The sequence below is a fragment of the Crocodylus siamensis genome, chromosome 10 (assembly GCF_052110815.1).
Source record: "Crocodylus siamensis isolate JL-2025a chromosome 10, ASM5211081v1, whole genome shotgun sequence".
Lineage (NCBI taxonomy): Eukaryota > Metazoa > Chordata > Crocodylia > Crocodylidae > Crocodylus > Crocodylus siamensis.
The window spans coordinates 60,001,666-60,025,137 of record NC_143404.1 but is presented as its reverse complement, the minus strand read 5'-3'; the positions used below and the strand labels follow the sequence as shown (position 1 = coordinate 60,025,137).

Here is a 23,472-nt window from a genome sequence, read left to right as displayed (position 1 = left end):
TTCTGGTCTTTTCAAATGATTTGGCAACCAAGCTGAGACAGTCTTACTAGAGAAAATTGTCCTTGTTCATTAAGAACAATTCTACAAAAGTAATTGCTGGATGTCCTTCTCATTTTTACTTAGTTTTAGTTTCCTTAGTAGTGCCATTGAATGACTACAAACCCTTTAAAGAAGACTTATTTCCTATGAGAGAGCTTATCAAGGACTCGATAGCATGAATAAAGCCTTAAGGAAGGAACAGTTCAAATTCTACTGAATAGTTGGGATAGCTAAGACATTGAGGGCCCTGGGCTTGAACAAGTGTTTAGAGCAGTGGTTCTCAACATTTCTGGACTCCAGGCACCCCTCCATAACTCTTGTGAATTAAGTGGCACCTGATTTTGATATGTTGCAGTGCTTATCTCTTTGCGGAGTGGCCAGCAGTGAGGATGTGGGACTGGACATGCAGGGACAAATCTGAGACTGCTTTTATCTGCTTATCTACGTGCACCTTGCAGCACCCTTCAAAGGATCTGGTGGAATCCTGGTTTAGAACTAGGATTGAGTGATTGGGGCGGGGGGTTGGTTTTTTTTGTTTCTACTGACTTTTATGAGCAGTTGACAGGCTAATTGGTCTGGAATAGTGTTCAGTTTAGGTGTGGGGGGGGGGGGGCGTTCTGTAGAATTTTAACTGCATTTATCTTTGGCCTAGACTATCTTAACTGACGTTTTCCTTGAACTTCACCCCATGCTGCAGGGATCTCTTTAAAAGGAAAGTATTTGTTCTAAGACTGTTTATTGCTTGTTCTCTGCCTGCACTGTTGGCAAAGAGGCTAATTAGTACCATTTATTATGATGGCCTTGAATAGTAGGTGCCTATCCACTGAACTAAACTAGGGATGAAGGTTCATTTTGGTTAGGCTATTAAACTGTTACCAGTCAGTAACTATTCCTACCCATAGAGACAGCACCCAGAAAATCAAGTTAGCTTATTTAGATTTTAACACAATTGAAAATCTCTTCTTCCATGCTCACACAGGCATAGCTAACACTACTCTGACCCCTGGGGCTGGTTGTAGCCTATGTATATCTTTAGGCTGTTTAGGAAGTGCTGTGGCTATTGTACCTGAAACAATGACCTGTAAGTGAAAGACTCCCAATGTAATTATTAATCCCATGAGATATTCAGGCCTTGGAGGCAGTAATTTGAATAGCTTGTTTTTGAAAGTCTGACTCTTCTTCTGACCATGAATGTTTGAAGACCAGGACAGATTGGCTGGTTTTCATCTTTCCAAGAGCATTCATATATTGTTGATTTAGAATCTAATGCATAAAAAGCTAAAATGTGGATTAAATAAATACCCCACTTGGTCAGAGTAACCTTGCATGGTTCTCTGTTAGTTAGACCTAAACAGTTATCTCACTTCAGAGCAGAGCCTTGCACTCTGATTCCAATACAGTGCCCTTGGGTAACCTACCTAACCTGTGTCCTCAATGACCCAGAAGGCGCATAATGAACAGCGGGCTTTCTGGTTCTAACATGTTAGTCTTTCTCCTGCAACAGGCTCTCCCCTTTGATAGAAGACCAATGCCCGCTGTTTGCGTTCCTAGCAGTACTCTTTCTGTCCAGCGGCTCTTTATTCTGAATTGTTGCTTCCTCTCTGCAAGGATCTTACTTCTACTGAACAAAGCCACCTTGTTTTACTCTCCCTTGGTAAATGTTTTTTTTCTTTCCTTTAACTACTTTTGATTTCCTTTTTAAGTACTCTTGATCATTTACCAGTGCAGGATTGAGCTCTCTGGCTGTGTTTTGTTTTCTTTCCACTTCATTCTAAAGACTGAATTACAAACATTTTAAATTGAACTAGAATTGTGATACGTCCTGGCAGAAGGGGAAAGGAAGCTCTGACACATGGCAAGATGGGACATGAATTTCTTGCAGTTCAGAAGAAATGGATTAAAAGGATGGGGCGTGTAACAAATAGTATTTGCATAATGATTTGTTCTCCCAATGCTGCACGACAGTTTGGCAGAAATGTAAATGGGCTGGCAGTTCCCTGATTCTGAGAAGTAAAATAAAAGAATTTGGAGCAGGAGGAAGACTTGCAGTAGGAAAAAAAATCTTATCACTTTGGCTGTTGGGCAACAAGGAAAAAGGCTCTCTTGATACAGCAGTGCCCACCTAGGGAAGCATTCTTTTAGCTGATTAGAGCAGGAGAGGGAAGATTTCCCTAAAAGCAGAGCTGGCACTGTAAGGTTAAGAGACTTCCTCCAACCTATGTATTCTGACACTACAGAGGTGAGACCTTTACTTGGTGTCAAATAACACTCAGGTTGTTGCACCCTCTTCTCAATGATCGTTCCAGGGATGAGTGGAATGACATAATATAAATATTGACTATGGCAAGGGACAACTATTAATGTGCGAGACAGAAGGTACACATAAGCAAATATTAAGAAAACTTTGCTGAAACAAAAACCCGTAAAGCTTTTTCCCAATGGAAGTGGGAAACTTGTCAGTATCAATGCTTAGATGTAAACTGGCTGCTTGAAAGGCTATAATATAACACTGTTGTAGACACCTTTGAGCTATAACTTTAGTTCACTGACTAATGCGTTGTGTGAGGGTGAGTTTGAAGGCTATATGAAAATGAAATTAATTCTATCTTCATGCAGTGATTTCTTAGTAACCATGTCACAGGAGAGCTTCTATTCAGAAATCCTATTAATTTACCCCCTAGTCCTCACTTAAAGTACTCTTGATATTTCTTGGTTTACTTGAAAACCTCACAGTGATACTGGATGCTAGCAGGAAATGCAACCTCAGAATGTAGTATGGTCCCTGGGTTAACAGGACTAAGAGTATAAATCCTTTTTGTTCTCAGATATATTTCAAAATGTCCCTTGGACGTCATCTTCTCAAATAATGCGTGACGTTTCCCGTCCCTTGCAGGGTAACCTCGGCATGATGTTCTCTAGAGAACGTCTTGGCAAGAGGAAATTGAAGTAAAGCACAACCAAATGGCTCTAAAAAGGCTTGATGATTTGAATTTTGCTTTTGAAAGAAATTGCTGCTAATTTTGATCTTTTTTTTCTATTGCAGTGAACACCTACCTCTTCATGATGCAAGCCCAAGGCATCATGATTCGCGAAAACATGAGAACAATAGGAGCTCAGGTTTATGAGCAGGTGGTCCGTAGTGCCTATGCTAAGAGGAACAGCAGCGTAAATGACTCAGGTACATTTTTTTAGTAATTAAGTAGCTTTGATTAGTGTTTCCATTAGCATTGGAAAATGAGTCAGTTCAGACCATTTTTCTGGAAGGAGTTGAATATATATGGGTCACTACAAAACAGGGGAGGATATTATTTTCCTTTTTCTGTGCAATCTTTTCCTCAGATTCCTCTAGTAATTTGGGGGTATTTACAAAATCCAAAATGACTGTTATCCTTCTGCTTTCCAGGGATGTACAAGTAACATGCGCACCCTGAAAAGTTATTTTGTTTTCTTGTAGGACGAACACAACAACCCATTTTCAAAAATCTCTGTTTTCAGACTTTGACCACATGCATGTCTGGCTTGATTTTTTTTTAAATCTGACTAGGCATGCTCATAAGTGCTTGAATAAGTCACTGTTCCAGGTACACAGAAGAACATGTACTTATAAGCTTCATTGCTTTATGTGTAAGAAGAACATAAATAGGTCGTTGAAGTTCAGCTGGAAGTACAAGAAGAATTTGGAATTGAAATGGGGATTCCAACTATAGCAAGCCCCTATCTTTAATTACTAAATTAATTATAATGGGAGTGCTGGTCTGGCAACTTCGGGCATCTGAACACTAAGCTAATAGTTTTAATACAAAAGGTTACATCAACTTGTACCGTGGCCAGTGAGCCAAATTGAATTAAGTTTTTCCTATTTCCCATGTTTCTGTCATTGCAAGACAAAACTTTAATAGTTGATCCAGGTTCTTAGCAATATGGAGTTGGAGGTACTGACGTCGTTTCTTATGTCAAGTATTGTAATTCCATTATGACATGACCCTCTCTATACATTCACGTTCTTTCTCCTCCACCTCTTTTGCAGCTATTAGTCATGTCTACTCTAGGAAGTTTGTAGTAAAGTTATATCAAGCCTTTGCTAGGGAAGACAGGGCACAGTAAACAGTTACTTATAATGGAGAGATCAAGGCATTTTTTTCCTATAACTGAAACAAGGCAGGGCAAGGTGACACTATACTGTGATTTCCCACTGGAACTGCCCTTCTCACTGTTGACACCTGAATGAGTCATTATTTCCTAAGACTTTAGCTATGTTCTAACATTATGCTGGAGTAAGTGTTAGTGCATTTCAGCCAAGCTTGACAGCTCTGAGGAAGTACATTCTGGGTTTCAGTAGTGAAGACAAATGAGGGAGGAGGTTTTTTTGAGACGGGTTTCCTTATGAGCAAAAACCAAGGTCCTCCCTCAGCTTAATCTCTTGAAATCTCTTGAATTTCTGTGAGGTCTAAGATGTCACAACATTTCTAAGGCTCTGGCCCCCTATGGTTAGATTGACTGCTATAAATAGAGGAGTGAAAGTCCTCAGATGCCCCCAAGTGAATTCCCTTGTCGCATAGGTTGTCTCATCTGCCTAATTTAAAAGTTAACTTTGATTCATCAACTCAATCCATTCACTCCATTTTTAAGTTTCAGAAAAAAGTTCCTTTAATCTATTTTCAAACTTGTGGGAGTTTAAACTGTGGTTAGAAGGGAAAGAAATAAGATTAACTGTCCCCTTTTTCTTGTTCACTTCATGTCATGTTAAAGGCTTACACATTTTCTTATAGACATGTGGGTTATGCCTTTCATTAGCTGCTTATTTGCATCTTTCCAGGATAAGCGCTGAATTTTTTTTGAAACGGGTGTAAATCTTCACAATAATTCCTCTCCTTTGTAGCTATTTTATTATTCTTAGAAGGCAAGAATATTGACATTGGTGTCATTGGCATTTGAGTTAATATCCACTAAAGTGAATGAGGCTGTTCAAAGCTCAGACCTGTTGCCTAGGGAGATCTGTCTGCCTTCCCAAACAGAGACAGGGCCATCACTTTTTATTCTAAGACACACTTCTTTGACTTTGACCCTGCTAATATAGCTATACAGCACACTGTATGTAAATAACATTGATTTTAAAAAAACCCGATATCTTCATACAAACTTCCCTTGGGAAGAGGAAGAAAGAAAAAAAGTGTACATGACAGATGCTGTTCGTATCAATATACTTCTGGAAGGCATTTGATAGCATTGTGATAAGGGCCCAAATATATAAACTTGAATTAGGGTCGCCTTAGTCCTATAGAATTCTGATAGACTTCAGATGTACATTTCAGATTACACCACACCACATTAACTGTCAGTCTCCCTAACTTTATGCTTGGGATAGCATAATTTTAAACAGAGGTTGTTTCATAATAAAGGATGCAATGCAGCTTAGTGCTGAAGTGGGAAACCTGGAAGGCCAGGCATACTGTGATCTTCACAGAGCTGTATGTGCCTGCACTAAATTTCTTGCCTCCAACATGCTTCCTTTGTTTCAACAACTCTTGCTTATTTACAAAGCACTCCCTCCTCACTGTCCAGAGCAAGCTGTTGTTCTTCAGTAATGGGTACTAAATTTTAAGTCCCTTTTTAAATGAACTACAGCTTCTGCAAGCACAGAATGCAATACTTATCAATGTGAGGCCACAAGTGCAGAGAGGACATCATACAGCAGCACAATATATCTGTAGAGAGCCAAGCTGGGTGTTGTAAGACAGAGCACGTAGTACATGCACTATTTTAATGGTAATTTGTTTATTTAAATTTGATCAGCATAATACCACACACCCAAGATAGGCACTAAAATGCTGGTCTTTTTGTGTTCATTTGCAAGTCCATTGTGGGCTCTCTTGCTCTCTTGTTTTGAATAAGATGGGGTAATACTTACACCATCTAACGGATGAACTGAACTAATGACACTGGATGCCACATATTAACCTAAGGAAGGAAACTGAAATACTGGAAGGGGAATGGTGGGTTAGTGCAAAGTGGCTTGGTTTGGTTTCTAACCATTTTAAGTCCACACACAGAGAACCTGCTTCAAATGATTGATTTTTCTTTCCCCCCCCCCTTTAAATAACTTGTCACATTTGCTTCTTTTCCTGAAGAGTCATTCTCATTTGTTAAAACTTAAACATGCTTGGTTGCAACCAAATATAACCTTTTGTATTTTACCTAACAAGGAGAATATATCACACCTACCTATGCTTATTTGAATAATTATCATCTTAAAATACGTTGATTCAGATTTACCCGTTACACTTTTATTAGAAAATAAATGTTTTTTTATTTATTGGATTTTTGTTAGTCTGGCATGGGAACTAGAATTTGTTTTTGTTGGACAAAATACTTTGAATGTGCTGGATACATAGGGAAAGTAAATGCAAAACTTGGCTTGATATGCTGAAAACTGATTTACTAAACATACCTAGAGAATTGACAATTTGAAAATCTGGTCCACAGTGATCAAAAACAAAGATATTCACATTCTTATAGATGGAGATAGGTGACCTACTGGGATTTCAGATGTTCTTAAGCAGGCTGGATACCTCAAGTCCATTTGCTTTTTGTAGGAGCTGTTTTACCCTTTAGAAATTCCACTAAGCTGCCTTTCTCCTTCTGTAAGTGTATATACATCCTTTTCAAGATCTGTCCCCACAACTTCCAAGTTCATGGGCTGTCTTGCTTTCTTGCAGTCTCTCAATAAAAACCAGGTGGAAATGGGGGGGGAAAAAATCTTTCTTGCCTTTTCAACTCCCAGTTTGAACTAGTGTAAACAAAGAAAATATTTTTCTCTGCAACTAAAACCCAAAATAATTAAAGGGAAAGTTTTCCTGCATAAGAAAAACTGAAGTGTTTAGTTTGAAAGAATGTAAACACTAGCTTTATTGTAAAGACTGAAAATAATAGAAATATTTAAAGAAGTACATATCACTGAAGGCCCTGGCACATGCAATTAAAATTTTATTGCTCCTTAAATAGTAACCCAGCCACATACTGAAGCGAATTTATAGTGTGATGATAATACAGCAAACACGCCACAAAGATATTATACTTATAATGTGTAAAGTCTTTGTGGCTTGTCTGTATCATGCCTTAAATTGAACATATGGCATGTCAGGACTAACCTGTAACAGATCCTGATGTTCCTCTGAGCATCGAGATCTGGCATGGGGCAACCAAGGTGCAGCTGTGTGGTTGGGCTAGGGACAGCATGGGCTCCTGGTCTCAGCAGTCCCACCCAATCCCCAGAGGCAGATTGGGGGAGGGGGAGGTGCTGTGGGCTTGACATCAGGGAGTGTATCCTCAGGCTCAATGCACCCTGGACCTTTTAAAAAGCAGGTGTGCAGGTGGGATCCTCAACTGCATGCCTACTTTTTAAGTTCCAGGAGCACCTGTGGAAGAGACAGCTGGGGAGCCGGGAGTTCTCAGCTCCCCATGCCTTGCATTATGGGTCCTGGTACATGAGGAGTTTTAACGAGTGTACCCACAGCCAAGTTGCAGGCATGCCTTTTAAAACTTCCTTGGTGCTCAGACCTAAACCATGGGGAGAGGTAACCTGGTCTGTGGCACCCAGACAGCTTTAAGGAATGCACCAAGGCAGCTTCACCACCAGGGACTTTCAGACTCCATGTCTAGTAGCTGTAGCTAGACTGTTGTGCCATGGGGGATCAGAGGCTCCTGGTGAGGTCTGAAATCCCCACCAGAGGAAGCCCTTCAGACTGGACCTGGGGCTGTCCCAGCCAGGGCTAACAGTCAACTGATTTGTCAGCTCACTGCACTGGTGACTCAAACTGGCCTGGGGCTGGGAGCAACAACAAGTTGACTGTCAGCTTCAGCCCTAGATTACACCTGAGTCTGTTAGAGTCCCTGGTGCAGTCCCAGGGGCCAGAGCTGACAGTCAGCTAATTGTCAGCTGTGGCTGGACCTGTGGGCACTCATTTCAACTTGCCAGTGTCAGGAGTGAGGGTTGCAAAGTCCCTGCCTCTCCCCACTTCAGTTCAGTCTCACAGGCTTTAAATGCTGCATGTGCTGCATTTAAAGCCTGTGAGACTGAACTGAAGTGGCCCTAGCTGTCCCTGGCCCCACTTCTCTGTACCCCTGGCTTTAAGTCTCCCCATGTGCAACCCATATGGGCTTCACTGATTTAAAACCCGGAGGCTGCCTACTCCCAACCTGCCCCCTTGCCAGGAAGGGGAGAAGGCAGGCTGTCAAGTAATGGGCTTCTCTAAGGGTAGGGGTGGGCCAAGGAGCAGCCCTGTATTCCCCTTGGTTGGAGAGCTCTCCAGTCCAGGGGCCAGAATGCACATGTGCTTCAGCTCCTGGGATATTTTTCTACTGTTAAGAATTCTCTGAAATTGTTACCAGTAGAAAGAAATGCAACTGTGGCCCAGATCTGGTAATTTGTTAGCTCATAGAGTAAGCTGATGTCTAAATAGATTTGGATTGCTTTTGTTTCTGCTTGTAGCAGTTTAATCTCTTTTGGTCTCCTCTGATGCAAGAAAATGATTTTGGAAGCAAATGCATAAACCTGTCCGTCAAAACGAGATATTTATGAAGGCACATAACCTTTTTAGAAGTAAAGGGAACCCATCACTGCTATGACCTGCTAGAACTGGTAAAAGGTTGTAGCCAAACTAAGGCACTTGTAGAGCAGTTAGTTCTTTGAAATGTTACTTCAGGATAGGTAAATGCTTCTTCAGGAAAAAAAAGAGTCCCAAATCTGCAGGCTGGGCCAGAAAACTGAGTTTCCTGTATGTGCCCTTGTTAGGAAAGGAGTGCTCCAGGGACAGGTTTTTGTTTTTTTTTTTTTTTTTTCCTTTCAGCCTCCCTTCTGCAGTCATTGGAAGTCTACAAAGTATTAGCAGAAGCTTACCTGTCTCGGCTAACCTGCATCAGCCCAGTTTGTCTATTAAAGACTTCAGTAGAAAATCATTTAATAAATTGGAAGCCACAAGGGGCCCTTGTGATGGTTTAGTCTGAGTTCCTACATATCATCGCCCAGGTGCCTGCTCAACAGGTTTTAGCCACAGCTATTCTGCTATGAAGAAATGTTTGGGATTGTCCCTGCAATTCTACCCCCTACAGTGCTCACCTGTTGGGCTGGCCAGGTCAAGGAGATTGTGATACTTCAAGGAACACATTTTTTGTGAGACTGCCTGCACTTCGTGATGCGGTTTCCCATCGATGCCTTGTCCATGTGCAGTAACCAGCTGAATGGGTTTGTTAGCAATTGAATATTGGAGATAGCTGTAAGATTAAAAGCTCAAGCAGCTTTTTGTTTTTCCCCCCCCCCCAGATTATCCTCTTGATTTGAATCACAATGAAACCTTCCTGCAAACCACAACTTTTCTTCCTGAAGATTTTACCTACTTTCCAAACCATACCTGTCCCGAGAGACTCCCTTCTATGAGTGAGTAGTGCTGTGACTTGTCTTCCCTTCCTTCCCTGCAACCCATGCTTCCCTTCCTTCTGGTTGCAGCCCATCAAATACCTGTTTCCTTTGAGCGGGAGGTAGGAGGGGAATAGGGGGAAGATACCTTCTTGTTACAGACTTTGTGGTATAAACTGTAGTCTTTGGGAGTTTGGCAGCCATGTTGATTATATTATTCCTGGCTCCCAGACACCACACACTTTACTTGCATGCTCTAGAGCCTGGTTGGTCTGTTCCTGCAGATTCTTGTATTGTGCATTCTAGTACCACTCTTTACCTACAGATTTATTATATATTGTACTTCTTATATTTAACAGTCAGGAAGGGTGGGAATGAGGAATGAATAGGTATGCTGTTCTGCAAGTGCAAATGTCTCTCCTTGGAAATGTGTTGTTTACCAGATCCCAGAAATCAAGCTCTATGTCTGAGACACTTTTCCCTTTAAACCAATAGCCCATCAGTTGACAAACTGAAACAAGAGAGTGATTGTGCAACATGAATCAGTGAAAAGATTCAATACCTCACTGCTCCATTAACAGCAGCTGTAAGATGACAGAAGTGTTTGCTCCCTTACTTCTTTCTGCTGTGGCTACTGCTGTGCTTTCCAGCTTGGATTAGTCCCAGAAACAGTGGAATACAATGAATTGGGCCACTGAGCTATCCTCTAATTAAACTGACTTTGAATTTCACTGAGCAACTCTCTTCCTTGGCCTGTGGCTAAAAATTAGTGGCTAAGCTGAAGAAACACAGGGGGTGGAAAGTCACACAGGGTAAAGCAGTGATAAGTAGGGCTCATCAAAAATTCTCCACTAAAACTGGTTTTGAACAAAAGTTTGGGGGGGGGGGTTGAAGAAGCAGCAGCCAAAGCTTTCTTTTTTGAGAGAAGCATCTGTTTTTCCTAAAGACTTTTTTCTTTTTTGCTCTGATTTGGAATCCTACTGCAGTTCCTCGTGTTCCCATTTGGTATAGGACAAGCCCCCTATTCAGGCATCTCTCATGATAAACTGTGACCAGAGACCTTCTGTGATGTAGTACCTCCCCTAAGGATGAAGACCTTGGAGATGATGTCTGAGTAGGAGACAGAGACCTCAGAGATGAATGGAAGCATGAGACCCTCTTGCAGGATTTCCTCATCAAATTTTTGTTAATGTTTGGCAGGGAAATAGTTGCTTTGCAAGCAGCTTTACTAACAAGCAAAGGAAAAGGAAGTAGACAGAACACACGGATGGGGTAGAAGCCAAGAGATCAAATTAGTCAAGAAGCCAGAGGTGCATGTTTCTGTCCAAATGAGAGCATTTGTCTTTCTTACACTTCTTTCCGTTGTGTGCACAGAGGGTCCAGTTGATGTAAATATGAGTGAAATTACAATGGAAGATATCCATCAAGTATTCTCAAAAGACCCTTCTATCAAGCGAGGCGGCCATTGGAAACCTAATGACTGCCTGCCTCGTTGGAAGGTAAACTATACTTGGAGCAGCCATGTGGCACTGTGAATGTGTCACCATTTCTCAGTACAAGAGAGTGCAAAATGAAAGTTTTTGATATCATGTCAATCCAGTGGATATCTTTCTAGCAGTTTCAAAGAACTTACCAAGAACTGTTCTTAGTTTTACATTTGGCCTTTTCCTTGGGTTATATTAATAAGGAGTACAAGGATGCCAGTAACAGGCCTGAAATATGCTGATGAAAACAGCCAGAGGCTTCCTTAGTGGCTGACTGGTTCAGTATTTAGTTTTTTGTAGGAACTTCTGAGGCTACCAGTGGCTTATGGAATCTGTCTACTCCACTAATTCAAAGTGTATCACAACTGATAGTTGCTGAAAGGTGTTGCCTGTTGATGACAATTAATGGTTCATGTGCAGTGAATTACTTGGTCTCATTCCTAGCTGACAGGTGTCTAGATTTCATAGACATTAGGGCTGGAAGGGACCTTGGGAGATCATCGAGTCCAGCCCCCTGCCCAAAGGGCAGGAAGTCAGCTGGGGTCATAGGATCACTAAGACCACCTCTGCTTTGGGGCATTAATTGTTCCAGGAAGACGGTATGACCTGGGACTTGTACATTACTGCTAGATGGGCCCCCTGATGTACAGGGTTGGCAGTGTGCTAGAGATGACTTCTCTCGTGGCTCATGCTCTACTTCCCTAGTGGGAGACTATTTCACTCTCCAGTGCTGTCCGTGTCAGTTATCACCAGCAGTTGGAAAGGTGTGTAATCCTCCAGCTAGTAAGGGCTTTTTAGAGCCAAAGCCCTGAAATCCACAAAGCAAAGGAGATGTGTGCCGGGAGGTGGGGGGGAATGGGGAGTGCCCCAGCATGCTGCACAGTGCATTAAAGGAACTGTCTCGGCATCTTGAGAAAAGAGTTAGATGATAGCCCTTTTGTAACACCACTGTCTATGTTGGGTGGATGTAGGTAACAATACTTATGGCATCAGACACAGACAATGCCTTGGGCTGGTGGTATGTAGGCCACTAAAGGACAGCTGCTTTCCAGTGATAGTATTAATTATCTTCTTGTCTTTTCTTTAGGTGGCAATCCTGATCCCATTCCGCAATCGTTATGAGCATCTTCCGGTTCTCTTTAGGCACCTTATTCCAATGCTTCAGAGCCAACGTTTACAGTTTGCGTTCTATATCATCGAGCAAGTAAGTGATCCACTTCCTGTAGATACCCACGTTTTTCCAGGCTAGTATTTTGCCAATGGAAATAACCATTAGAACAAGAAGCTTGTTTTTGTATCTTTTTCCCTGGGCTCTAGTATGCAGCAACAAGTTGACTCCTTTTTCATTGTCGGCATTGTGTAATAATGGTAAATGCCCAAGTTGTGTCCCGAGTGTGCCAACATTTATCACTTGCAGATCTTATGCCACAGGCTCTCAAAGGTTTCTGGCTAATATTGCTTGGTATGTGTAACCAGGCCTTTCTTAACACAATGCCATGGGACTGGCATATTGGTCTGGAACACCTGAATGGGTTTGGCTCCATGTAGTACAAGAAAGATTTAATTAATGAAGATCGAAATTGAATTAATTGTGATGGGGAAATGATTTCCAAATCACAAGCTACTCAGACTACCTACTTTTTGTTAATCCTTACCACATGTTTCAAAACCCACCTGATCAGAACTTTTTTGTAACTCAGCTGTAGAAAGCTGTTTGTAGCATGGCTTTGGTAGACCTGTACTTTTCTTTGTTATAGTAGCCACCACTCTTGAGAGAGGGGGCTAGAGAAATTAAAACCATCTTTTTAGCCTTTCCACACACACTTGAATAAAGACCTGTTTTCTACATGTAACATTGAGAATTTATACAGTAAAACCTGGATCATTTGCATCCTCCTTGCCTTACATGCCAAATTAATTTCAGCCTTCTCAGCTGTTTGCTGCAGCTCTGACTTTAGTGAACACTGTTTCTCTAATCAGCTGGAGTTTAGAGTGATCCTATACAGCTGATCAGCACCCTGTGGAGGTAAAAGGGTTTTAATATCTATTTGCTGTGGCTCTGCACAGCCCCAGAATATTGAAAACCCTCTTTGGGTATTTGATTTGGTATTTGATTTGTAGGCCACATTCCTCCTAAAAGGCTCAGGGAGGCTTATGATGAGCCCATGAAGGGCTTGGGTTTACTGTACCACACTTTGTATATGTATTGAAAAATGCATTATATTTTGGTACTCCTCTGATAAATAACTCTGTTTCCTAGGCTGGTAACCAACCTTTTAACCGTGCCATGCTCTTTAATGTCGGCTTCCGGGAAGCAATGAAGGACTTGGACTGGGATTGTCTCATCTTCCACGATGTGGACCACATACCAGAAAATGACCGTAACTATTATGGATGTGGACAGATGCCAAGACACTTTGCAGCCAAGCTGGATAAATATATGTATCTGTAAGTACCAGTGTTCCTCTTTGGTACAGTTCCGCCCTTGGTACAGTGCCCCCTTGGCAGTGCTGCCTTTTAAAAGGGAAGAGGGTCAAATTCAAGTTGGCTTAGAGTTTTTGCACAAGGCACACAAGCCATTCCCACTAAGGCAGAGGGAAACAAGCGTACCCATGGCTTGGTTTAGTTAATCTCTGTCCAGATAACCCGATAGGATGGGAATAGGCAATGGTCTCAGTCCTGAACTGTGACAAATTATGTTCCCAATAAGCTTGACTAACACTCTCTCTCTCTTATTTAGGCTGCCTTACAATGAGTTCTTTGGAGGAGTGAGTGGCTTAACAGTGGAACAGTTCCAGAAAATTAATGGCTTCCCCAATGCATTTTGGGGCTGGGGTGGAGAAGATGATGACCTTTGGAACAGGTACTGTTGTGCATCTTGGCTTCAGTCCACTTTCTGAGGAATAGGGGGGTGGGCGGGCAGGGTGTTGTACAGATACAATATTGTATAATACTCTAGGTATTTGTGGGGCAAATTGTGTGCTACAGCCTGTTGTTGTCTGGCCTAACACTGGAATATACTGCCGCATGGGTTCAGGACATAGCTATTGGGTGTACAGTACATGCTTCCAGCTTCTTGACAGTCAGACTTCTTGGGGCTGTTCCTACCTCTGCTCTAAAGTAAGCCAAAGACGAGCAGTTGATTTTTGCCTATTGTTTTGGACTGCCTGCTTGCTTAAACTGTCAGCCTTAAGCAATTTCAGAAGCCTCCAGCCTCTGTCCTCTGCTAGAGAGGAGGGACATATAATTTTGTGAAGGAAAGTATCCCTTCCTTCTCTTTTCTCCAGGCAATGCTGATTGTGCACTTGAGATTTCATATCTCTTTCAGCTGGAATGGGTGATTGTACCACTTTAAGATGCCTAAATAAATGTGTAGCTTGCTTTAGTGAATTCAGCCTGCTAACGCAAAACCGATCTGAGGCTAATAAAGTGAGGGAGCGTTGGTTATTGTTGTAGGGAACCTGTGAAATTGTTGGCTTTCAGCTTTGCCATAGAAATTAAGTTGTTGCTCAGCTGAACTTCTCAACTAAAACTTGGTATATGGAAAATAGCACAAGTTGCCTGAAGCTTAAACTGGTTCCAATATTCCCATTTCATTTTGCTAGTGAATGGATGTGCACACTCACTACAGACAATAAGTTTATTGTGGCTCATGATTTATTCTGTGTTGGTAATGACGTTGGAGCAAATGCAACAGTCAGCTTTATCTTTTGTAATGCAGAGTGCAGTATGCAGGCTACACAGTGACTCGACCAGAAGGAGACACAGGGAAATACAAGTCAATTCCACACCACCATCGAGGTGAAGTGCAGTTCTTAGGAAGGCAAGTGAAATTGTATTATGGGGCATTGTGTATATCTGATCCTGTGGGATTCCAAAGCACTTTACAAATTGTCATTTGTACAGGGGGTGATAACCGTTTTAGGACTGAACAAGGCACAAAGATGCTACAAAACGGTCTCAGCCCAGGAAGGGAAATTGTAAGCTTCAGTGCCGTTCCTACAGGGGATGAGTGCAAGGTATCACTTTCCAAACTAGAATCCAGCTGGGGCATTTAATACCCTGGACTCAATGGATACAAAATCCTGACTTTTGTGACTGCTTTTCCAAACTCTCAAGCAAAAAATTTGCATTTCCAGCCAACTCACCTGTTGTCTGTGTTTATAACTGACAAGCTATGTTCTGGGAGGAGAGATGGTTTTACATTCTGGGGAAAGAATGCTAATTACTAACAAGGTGGTAATTAATATCATATACTGAAGCAACCCTTGTTCTTCCTTGAAAGTTTCTCATCCAGACATTGAACAAGGCCAGCCCTGCTTAGCTTGCAGCCAAGATTATGAAAGGATTAATTGATTTTAGTGTTATGCTTATTGCAGCAACCTCCGTTTCCATTTTACCCCTAGACTGCCTGGATTTTTCAGTCTTCTGAATTTGCATTGTGAGCACAACTTCAGCTGCAAAGCAACATCTTCTGTAACATGCATTCTGTTTAAAGTCACTGTCCATATGTATTTCATTGTTGGCACGTACGTCCTACATGCGTGTTTGAGTAGCTGTGTCCAAGAGAGTTGTGCCTGTACTCTGTAGCCCTCTGCAGATCCTTCTTCACCTGGAACTCTAAGTTGGAAACCTGTAGTTCCCACCTTTTTGTAGCAGGTTTGCAAAGACCCAGCAAGGTACAGATCTCCTGGATTCACCACCTGCCCTTCTTTTGAGGCAGTTGTTCCTATCAGTGATAGATGCTCCAAGTACCCCTCTTATGTAGGAAAAGTGCATACACCACAGAAGTTCTCTTGTGTGTTGGACCCCAAAATCCAGGAAGTCTCATCCGACTCCCCTAGAGAATACCATGAGGGCTTTGTCAGCTCCTAAAGGCTGTAACCATACTGCCCCTTGGAGCACTGTGGTAGGCCAGCAGTGTCTCTAGGCTGCTAAGTCTGTTTGGTGTCAACAGGATCTCACTCCTTGTTTGGAGAAGAGTAGTCATAAAGAGCAGTGTGACCAGATTCAGATCTGTCTCTCCCCTAAGCATCCTGTGGGCCCAGTATAGTAGACTGTTCCAAGCTTGGGATGGGTTCACTGACAGCTTTTTGCTCTGGATGGTTATTAGTTGTTAAGATCCTTATCCACGCTTCAGGTACCAGTGGCAATCCTGTACTGTAGATTGAAATACCTCGTACTTGCACAGATGGTACAGGGGCTCCAGTATGTTCCAGAGCTAGACACTTCCCAGTGCCTCTTCAGTTCTTAGTGTCAGGGTATCTACTAGTACTTGACCACTTGAATTTCCTTTATTACTTTCTGTAAAGAAGCTGGTGGCTTTGGCACCTGATAGCTCCAGGGACCACTGAAAGTGATGCCCATTAATAGGGATCCTAAAAGCCTTTAATAGGTTAGTTTACAATATGTATCTGCAGCCAAGCAGAGCCTTACAGAAGCTCACATGCAGAAAATCCTTGGAGGCAACTGCAAAAAGCTGCATGGCTTAGCAGCTAGGAATAGTCTTCCTGAATCTCAATTGTATTGCTGCCTCCTGCTGGCGTCAGGGAAGCTGCTAAATGGGAATTGTGCAAAATCTTCCCCGGCAAACACTGCATGAGCTAAGTGCAAATTCAGATGAGAAACAAACTTGCGATGCATGGCATTCTGGGCTGCTCTCCAATCTTAAGTTTCCTTTCTTAAGAGCTCCCATTCAGTAATCCTCCTCTTCCTTGTATTTAGCTTCCATTTTGCTTTCAAACAGCTGCTATGTGTCTCCTTTGCTGCGTTTTTCCACGTCAGTTTTCTGTGGCTAAAGCAAGGAAGTCTAGTTCTGAGGGAAATGTCACAGGTGCTCAGTTTCCCTGAAGTATCAAAGGCTCCAGGCAGCAGAAATGTGAGCTTTAGGTTTGCCTTGTCTCCTAAGATCTGAAGTTTGAGGCAGACACTGCTCCAGTCCAAAACTAGTGTCACATTGGGTGATGTGTTTGAAGTGTATTGCTATCTGATGTGTGTTAGAGGGTTCAGAAGAAAACTGATTTTTGATTTGGCTTGTTGTAAAACATCTTGCTAATAGTAGCCCATTGCTGCCTGGTACCTGTAGGGAGATGCCCTGATTACTTAAAAAGCCTTTGAACTTAGTCCTTTAGACTTAGACTAGTCATGTTTAGTTAGGGGATTTGCTGCAGTTAGTCATCAGTATGGAGGGCAAACTCATATGTAGTTGAGCAAAGCAGTAATTTAGCTTTGCTTAACACTGCGGCTAGCAGCACAAGTGCAAGCAAGTTTGCTGCTTGCTGTCAGCATAGCTGTGTGGGGCATACAGCTCTATTGTAGCAAGGCAGCAGGGTGGCAAAGCTGGACTCTTTACAAGGCTGGATGGCTTACTATGTCCTCCATGTGCCTTTCAAATCTGCTGTCTCTGACCTAGTGTTTTCCAAAGGAGCTCTCTAGAGTGGGTGTCCCAAATTGACTTCCTTTGATTTTCCTCCTACCTGGTTGACTGTTCTTAATTGTCCCTGCAATTTAAGTTTTGATCAGATAAACCTCAGGTCTTCCTGCTCCAGGAAGTGAGAGCCTGTCCTTACTTCAGCTCTTCCTGGGATATCCCAGCATTTCTCATACCGATTCATGTTAAGTAGAACTCTTCTCAGTCCATTCTTCTTTTTGGCAAACCTGCAGCTCCGCTCTCCCTGCTCAATCCTTGAGGTTATCAACATTGCTGCTTTTCCCTCTCTCCAACTCTTTCCTTCCTTGCTGCTTAAGCTGTATTTAATATTAGTAGTTTATTCTGCTTGAACTATTGTAACTTCATTCCGGCCTCACTCCTTCCTCCTGACTCAATATGTCCAAGGTGCTGCAGCTAAAACCATCTTTCCTGCTGCTTCTATTGCACAGTAGTCTATTCACTCCTCATTCCTTCCATCTTTCTCAACATGAAGTTCAAAATCTTACTCATTTCACTTATTGCCTTCCAGATGCATTAAAGATTGAGAGGTACTTGGATACAATAATACAAACAAAGAAGATTAAAGTCCCTTCCCTGCCTGAATGTTTTTTCCACCCTTCCTTTTTCCTCACTCCTATGTCTTGTCCTTGTATCTTTTGGGTTGTTCTTTCCTGCCACAAAACTTGCATCGAGTCCTCTCTTACTTGAGTTCTCCCCCTTCCAAAACTCGGTTCTAACTCTTAATCCCCCAACCTCCAGTCCAGTATTAGCTGTTTCTGCTTCTTTGTGGGATTTAGTTTTCTAAAAAATTGATAACCTGTGTCATCCTCCCATCATTTGCTATGGGTGTCACTGAGATGGTGAGCTCTCCCAGGTGGTGAGTGCCATGCTACCCCAAGATAGATTCATGTCACTCAGCTGTCACAAGTAAGTTTGCTTTGCATGCATTCTGAAGGGGGTTATTGGATCATACCGAGACTAAAAAAAAAAAAATAAAAAAATGCTGAGGAAGTTTCTTGCATGTCCAACATAAAATTACGTTGAGGAGATTGTGTTCTGTATTACATATCCCCCCAGCTATGGGCTGTAACTTTTTTTGTTTTGGAGAAGCATTTGGAATATTTACACACCTGAAGTTTGCAGAGAAGACCATGCCAGCCTAGCCATGAAGCATTCATGCTTGGAACACTTGTCATGGATTTGCTTGTCCTGTTGGCCCTAGATTTCCAAGTGGCTCTTAGCCTAGGCTTCCACAGTTGCAAATAACTTTTGGCAGTGAAAACATCCATCTTTTTCTTTCTCTTTAAACAGGTATGCACTGCTGAGGAAATCAAAAGAGAGGCAAGCCCTGGATGGTCTCAATAACTTGAACTATTTTCCAAACATTACATATGACGCCTTGTATAAAAACATAACTGTTAACCTGACGCCGGAGCTGGCTCTGGTGAATGAATATTAAGAGGAGATAAAACATTTGCTTTGCCCTTTGCCAAGAAAGCAACACATTAGACATTCTTTTTGAGCATCGTCAAGGACAACAAATGCATTGTCTAATGAAGGATCACAGTATAGAATAAGATTTGAAGAATGAGATTGAAAGCGCACGCACAAATCGTCTTAGCTGTACTGACCCAATCCAGTTGTTTGTGCAGCAAGCCTAGTGACCTGATTCGCTTTCTGGTGTTAAGAACAACGGTGTGACCTGCTGCTCTCGTCTCTGCATTCCGTCTCCTCCAACAATCTCGAATACTGTAACTGTTCTCTGACACGCTTTTCTCTCATGGAACCAGTTTGGCTGAATGACTCTTTGGCTGCTTGACTTTGGATGCCAGAAGCAATCCAGTAGGCAATGGCCCTAACGGGAGAACAAACAAAACTTATACCATTCTTCTACATTTGTGTGGTTTTTTAAATGACCTGCTTGAAGTATATACAATGGAATCGCTTCTTAAAGAAGCGTAAGTGTAAATAAGCTATGTAAATTGCCTTTTTTATTTTCTTTTACAATTCAAGACCCAAGCTAAAGGTTTACGTATTCAAGTTGCTCACATAGGCCCTGATCCTGTAAACGCTTGCACGTGTACTTAAAGAAATGACTTGCATGAATACAATTAAGTGAATGGGACTACTCATGTGAGTAAAGCCATTTTTTTATGTTCATGCATATGTGTTTACAGGACCAGAGGCCTTAACTGGTAAGATGCAGGAGTTTAGAAATCTGAAACCACATCTGATGACAAACCATGGTGAGAGAAGGGTATTGAAACCTACGTTAAAAGGAAAAGCATCCAACTTGCATCATTTTGCAGCAGATCCTGTGAAAAATCATTACATCTTTCTATTCTATTCCTGATGGCTTTCTTTGCCTATAAACCCCTGTATCCTATACCTGCTGGCAAGTGCAAGCTTGGATTGTAGACTTATAAGTCTTTTACACCCCCCATCCCCACCATGCTCCTTTCCACCCCAAGAGCCAGATTCAGCTGAAGACCTATCTGGTCTCCTTGAACACGTCTCCAAGCTCATATCTTCTCTCCTCTATCATGGTCTGTAGGTTTGGGCAGTTGGCTGCAGTTTATTAAATCTGCCCCCAACTTAACAGCATTCTGCAGTGGTTCCTCTAATATAATACATTTTTGTTTTATGCAATAGTATTTTGCTATATTTATTGTATAAATGAAGCAGTACACTGAACTAATGTGTATTATAACCATAGGTAGTACACTTGGTTATGGTCTTTAACCAGAGAAAGCATTGCGCAAGTACAAATGGTGGGACAGATTTAGCCACAGACTTAAAATCACAATGTGAAAAATGAAGGACATTAAATTTAGTTCAGGAAAACTTAAGTATCAAGAACTGAAGAGCTTGGTCCATATACCCATCCGGTTTTGTAGGTTTTTTGTTCTTCCCTAGACATGATCTTTTTTGGTTGTGCCTATTTAATTTTTTTTCTTTTGGTTTAAAACCAATCCATCAATATACAGCACGTACAAATGCACTTTTACTGGGCCTTCTGGCTAGTAAAAGCTTTTTTGGGGGGTTGCTTTAACAGAACATGTATATTTAATATATATAGTGACTGTGAGTGCTTATGCCTCAGAAGTTCTTTAACTTTCTTTTATCTCATTGTTTGCCTTCTGTTTTTCTAAACTCTAATGGTTTACATTGGTTTTCTTGGTTGCATGGACATATGATCCCCATACACATCTGTTGTGGGTGTGACTGACCAGGCCTCTCTTCTGTCTCTTGAGAATAACTTAGTTTAGAAAACATGGAGTTCTTGTTGTGTAGATCTTATCAATCAGCCTGCATGAGAGGACAGAGTCTGCCCTTGAGAGTGCTGATAAATTTGTAATTTAGGTGTAAAGTCTTTGAATACATGTGCTTTAAAATTGCTTCCTGAGGGAATCCTACATGGTTACTTACAGACAGAGGTAAGGATTTTCTTTTATGGCGCATATATAGCAATAAAGACTTGCTTCTTACTCCTGTTCTAACTATTGTGGACCCTTTTCAAGTGCAGACCCTTTACTTCCCCTGTCATACCTTTTTTAATCTTGATGTTGCTAGAAATCTTTATTTAGTGGTGCTTCAAACAAGGAATGTATTTCAGATGGTCTAAATTCACCACCACCAGAATCGTGCATGTGTGTGTGAGTAGATGTTAAAAGCTGTACTTGAGTTTGAATCCTCAGCTTTCAATGTGTATTTACCATCTGTTGCACCTTCTGTTTTAAAAAGACATTACCTCTACTCAGAAATGCACTCATTTAAGGTAGGCATAAAAGGGTCCATTTCACCTAATCAACATCACTCTAATTTTTCTCAATCATATTGGGTTGTTTTTTTCCCCTCTTTAAAATGTGGAATATCTTAAAAATGTGCACTGTTAAACTTATCAGCTAAGTCCAATACTGTATAGTAAATGTAATTGTTTAAAAAAAATTCTGTTGAGCGCATGTGCTGTTATGGTGTAAAAAGTCTCATACTAGAGAACTGTACATATTCTGGCAGCTGAAATTCACCAAGGCCACTCGTTTATCCCTTGTACATCAACATTGTGTACCAACCCTGCTGGGGGGCAGGACATGATCAATGCTGATTTCTTTCTTTTTTTTTTTTTTAATAAGCCACGTGGGTTTTTATTTGCTTAAAATATTTATTTGAAATTTATTTTTAAAGCTCCTCTTTACAGAAGTTACCAACTGAGCAAGAGCCGTGTGCTTTTTTTTTTTTTTTTTTTTTTTTTTTTTAATCATTCATGATCAGAGGTGGCATTAACTCTAGCTATATCCTTTCATCATAGGATGTGAGCTTCTTAAGTTTTTAAGAGGTGCCAGGGGTACATTTTTGCACTGAAATCTAGTGTTTTAAAACACACACACTTTTCAGCAAAGCAATCCTTTGTGTCATTACATTTCTTTACTTATGTGTTTGTACATTTTTGTATTTGTTAATTTATGGATGATTTTTCAGTAAAAAAATACATATTCAAGACCAAGGAGATTGCAGTGGTGTCTTTCGTTTAAGGGTACTATGTGCTCTTTGAAGGGAGTATTTTATGTACCTTTGATGCATTCAGCACAAGTGTTTTCACTTGTTAAAAGAATGGAGACCTCCAGTGTGAAGTTCAGTGTTGGCTTATACAGAAACACCTGGAGCTGCTGCACTGAAGTAAAGATCCCATTGTGCCAGTACTGTATGACCTAATTAAGATGGTCCCTATTCTGGAGAACGTAATGTCTTTTCAGTGCTACCATCTCATCTTTAATGATTAGTAGTGGTTCAGTACACCAGCTTTTTCACCATTGCCCCAGGTATCTCGCTTTGTTTCTTAAGCTGCCATTCCTGTTTCATGAGCACATGGGCAAAGCTGAAGTGAACGTGGTGGAACCGAGGATTATCCTGATGTGCTGTTACAGGCTGATCAATCCGAAAGTATAAGAATATTAAAAAGGCAAGAGAACTCCCATTAATCCAGTTCAGTCTTGTATGTCAGGTGGAAGCTTACTAGTCTGGACAGTTTATGGCTGTAGTGTGAAGTTTGTTGATCCCATCCTTAACAGACAGACATCTGCACCATATCCCACCACCAACTGGATCTGGCATGAGCACAAGGCAACTGACTGAACTCCCTGTCTCCATTTTTTCCTATTAGCTAGGAGACTGAAGAAACTCCTGGCATTTCCTTTGACAAAGCTCTCATGAGCAGTCAGTTCATGTTAAAGGGAAGGCTCCTCAGCCATGTCTTCCTCACTTAGGAGTTGAATGCAGAATGATCTTTATCCAATGATGTAAAATGTTCAGACTACCTATCAGACAACTTGTGTGTACCCACTGCCGTGGTGGTCAGCCTCCTCGCATTGTATGTCCCTAGTCTTTGGGAAAGGGCCCACTATGTGTTAGATGTCACTGGTCTAGTGTAGCTTCCTGACAGAGGTCTTGGTAAACGCTAGTTGTCTGTCTCTCTCACCCTTCTAGGTTGCCAGGTATCTGTCTTGTGTATGAGGAAGAGGAAACTTTGAAATATCTTGGCAAAGGCTACAGAGAGAGCTGGAATCACATTTACACTTCCTAGTTTTCGGTCCTGTGCCCTAGCTGTGATTGAACGGTAGGAAGAGTATGATTTGTAATACCTAAGGAGCTTACCTAATCCAATCACCTGTGGAAATGGGCATCATTGTAAAGGAAGCCTTGTGCAGCCTGTGAACTATGTAGTTTGATCACCTGTTTCACTTCACCTTCAGTTCCACTTGGAGGGGCGTGATCCTCAAATAAGCAGAGCTCAATGCTGTTAAACTCCGGCCATGCAACAGTTCCTTAAGGCTCAAAGCCCCTTGTATTCTGGCAGAACTTGAGCCTTCACTGCTTTGGCTAGGAATAGCTATACTTGTATGGGATCCAGCTGGTGGAATAGGTACTGTCTGGGGTTGAGATTAGAATAAGTGGGTGTGGCGTTTGTGGGGGTTAAGCATACCAGGGTTTCCCCCTGCCTTAAATTGCTTTCTGCTTTTCAGAGGGACTGGAGAGGATGGGTTTCAGTCGCAAGCTTGAACAGTCAGAGTTGCCTCCTGCAGTTCAACTCCTCTTTCAAGCCTTTAAGT

At 41.7% G+C, this 23,472-nt stretch overlaps 1 protein-coding gene across 1 annotated transcript in view; it reads left to right on the top strand.

The window, feature by feature from the left end:
- Positions 1-21,886, top strand: part of B4GALT5 (beta-1,4-galactosyltransferase 5) — a 52,482-nt gene extending 30,596 nt beyond the window's left edge. The window contains exons 2-9 of the mRNA XM_090064668.1: positions 3,083-3,217; positions 9,359-9,472; positions 10,826-10,950; positions 12,023-12,139; positions 13,196-13,383; positions 13,676-13,798; positions 14,657-14,758; positions 18,677-21,886. Coding sequence (XP_089920794.1) covers positions 3,083-3,217; positions 9,359-9,472; positions 10,826-10,950; positions 12,023-12,139; positions 13,196-13,383; positions 13,676-13,798; positions 14,657-14,758; positions 18,677-18,824 — 1,052 coding nt within the window. The 3' untranslated portion in view covers positions 18,825-21,886. The remainder of the gene's footprint in view (positions 1-3,082; positions 3,218-9,358; positions 9,473-10,825; positions 10,951-12,022; positions 12,140-13,195; positions 13,384-13,675; positions 13,799-14,656; positions 14,759-18,676) is intronic.
- Positions 21,887-23,472: the final 1,586 nt, after the last annotated feature.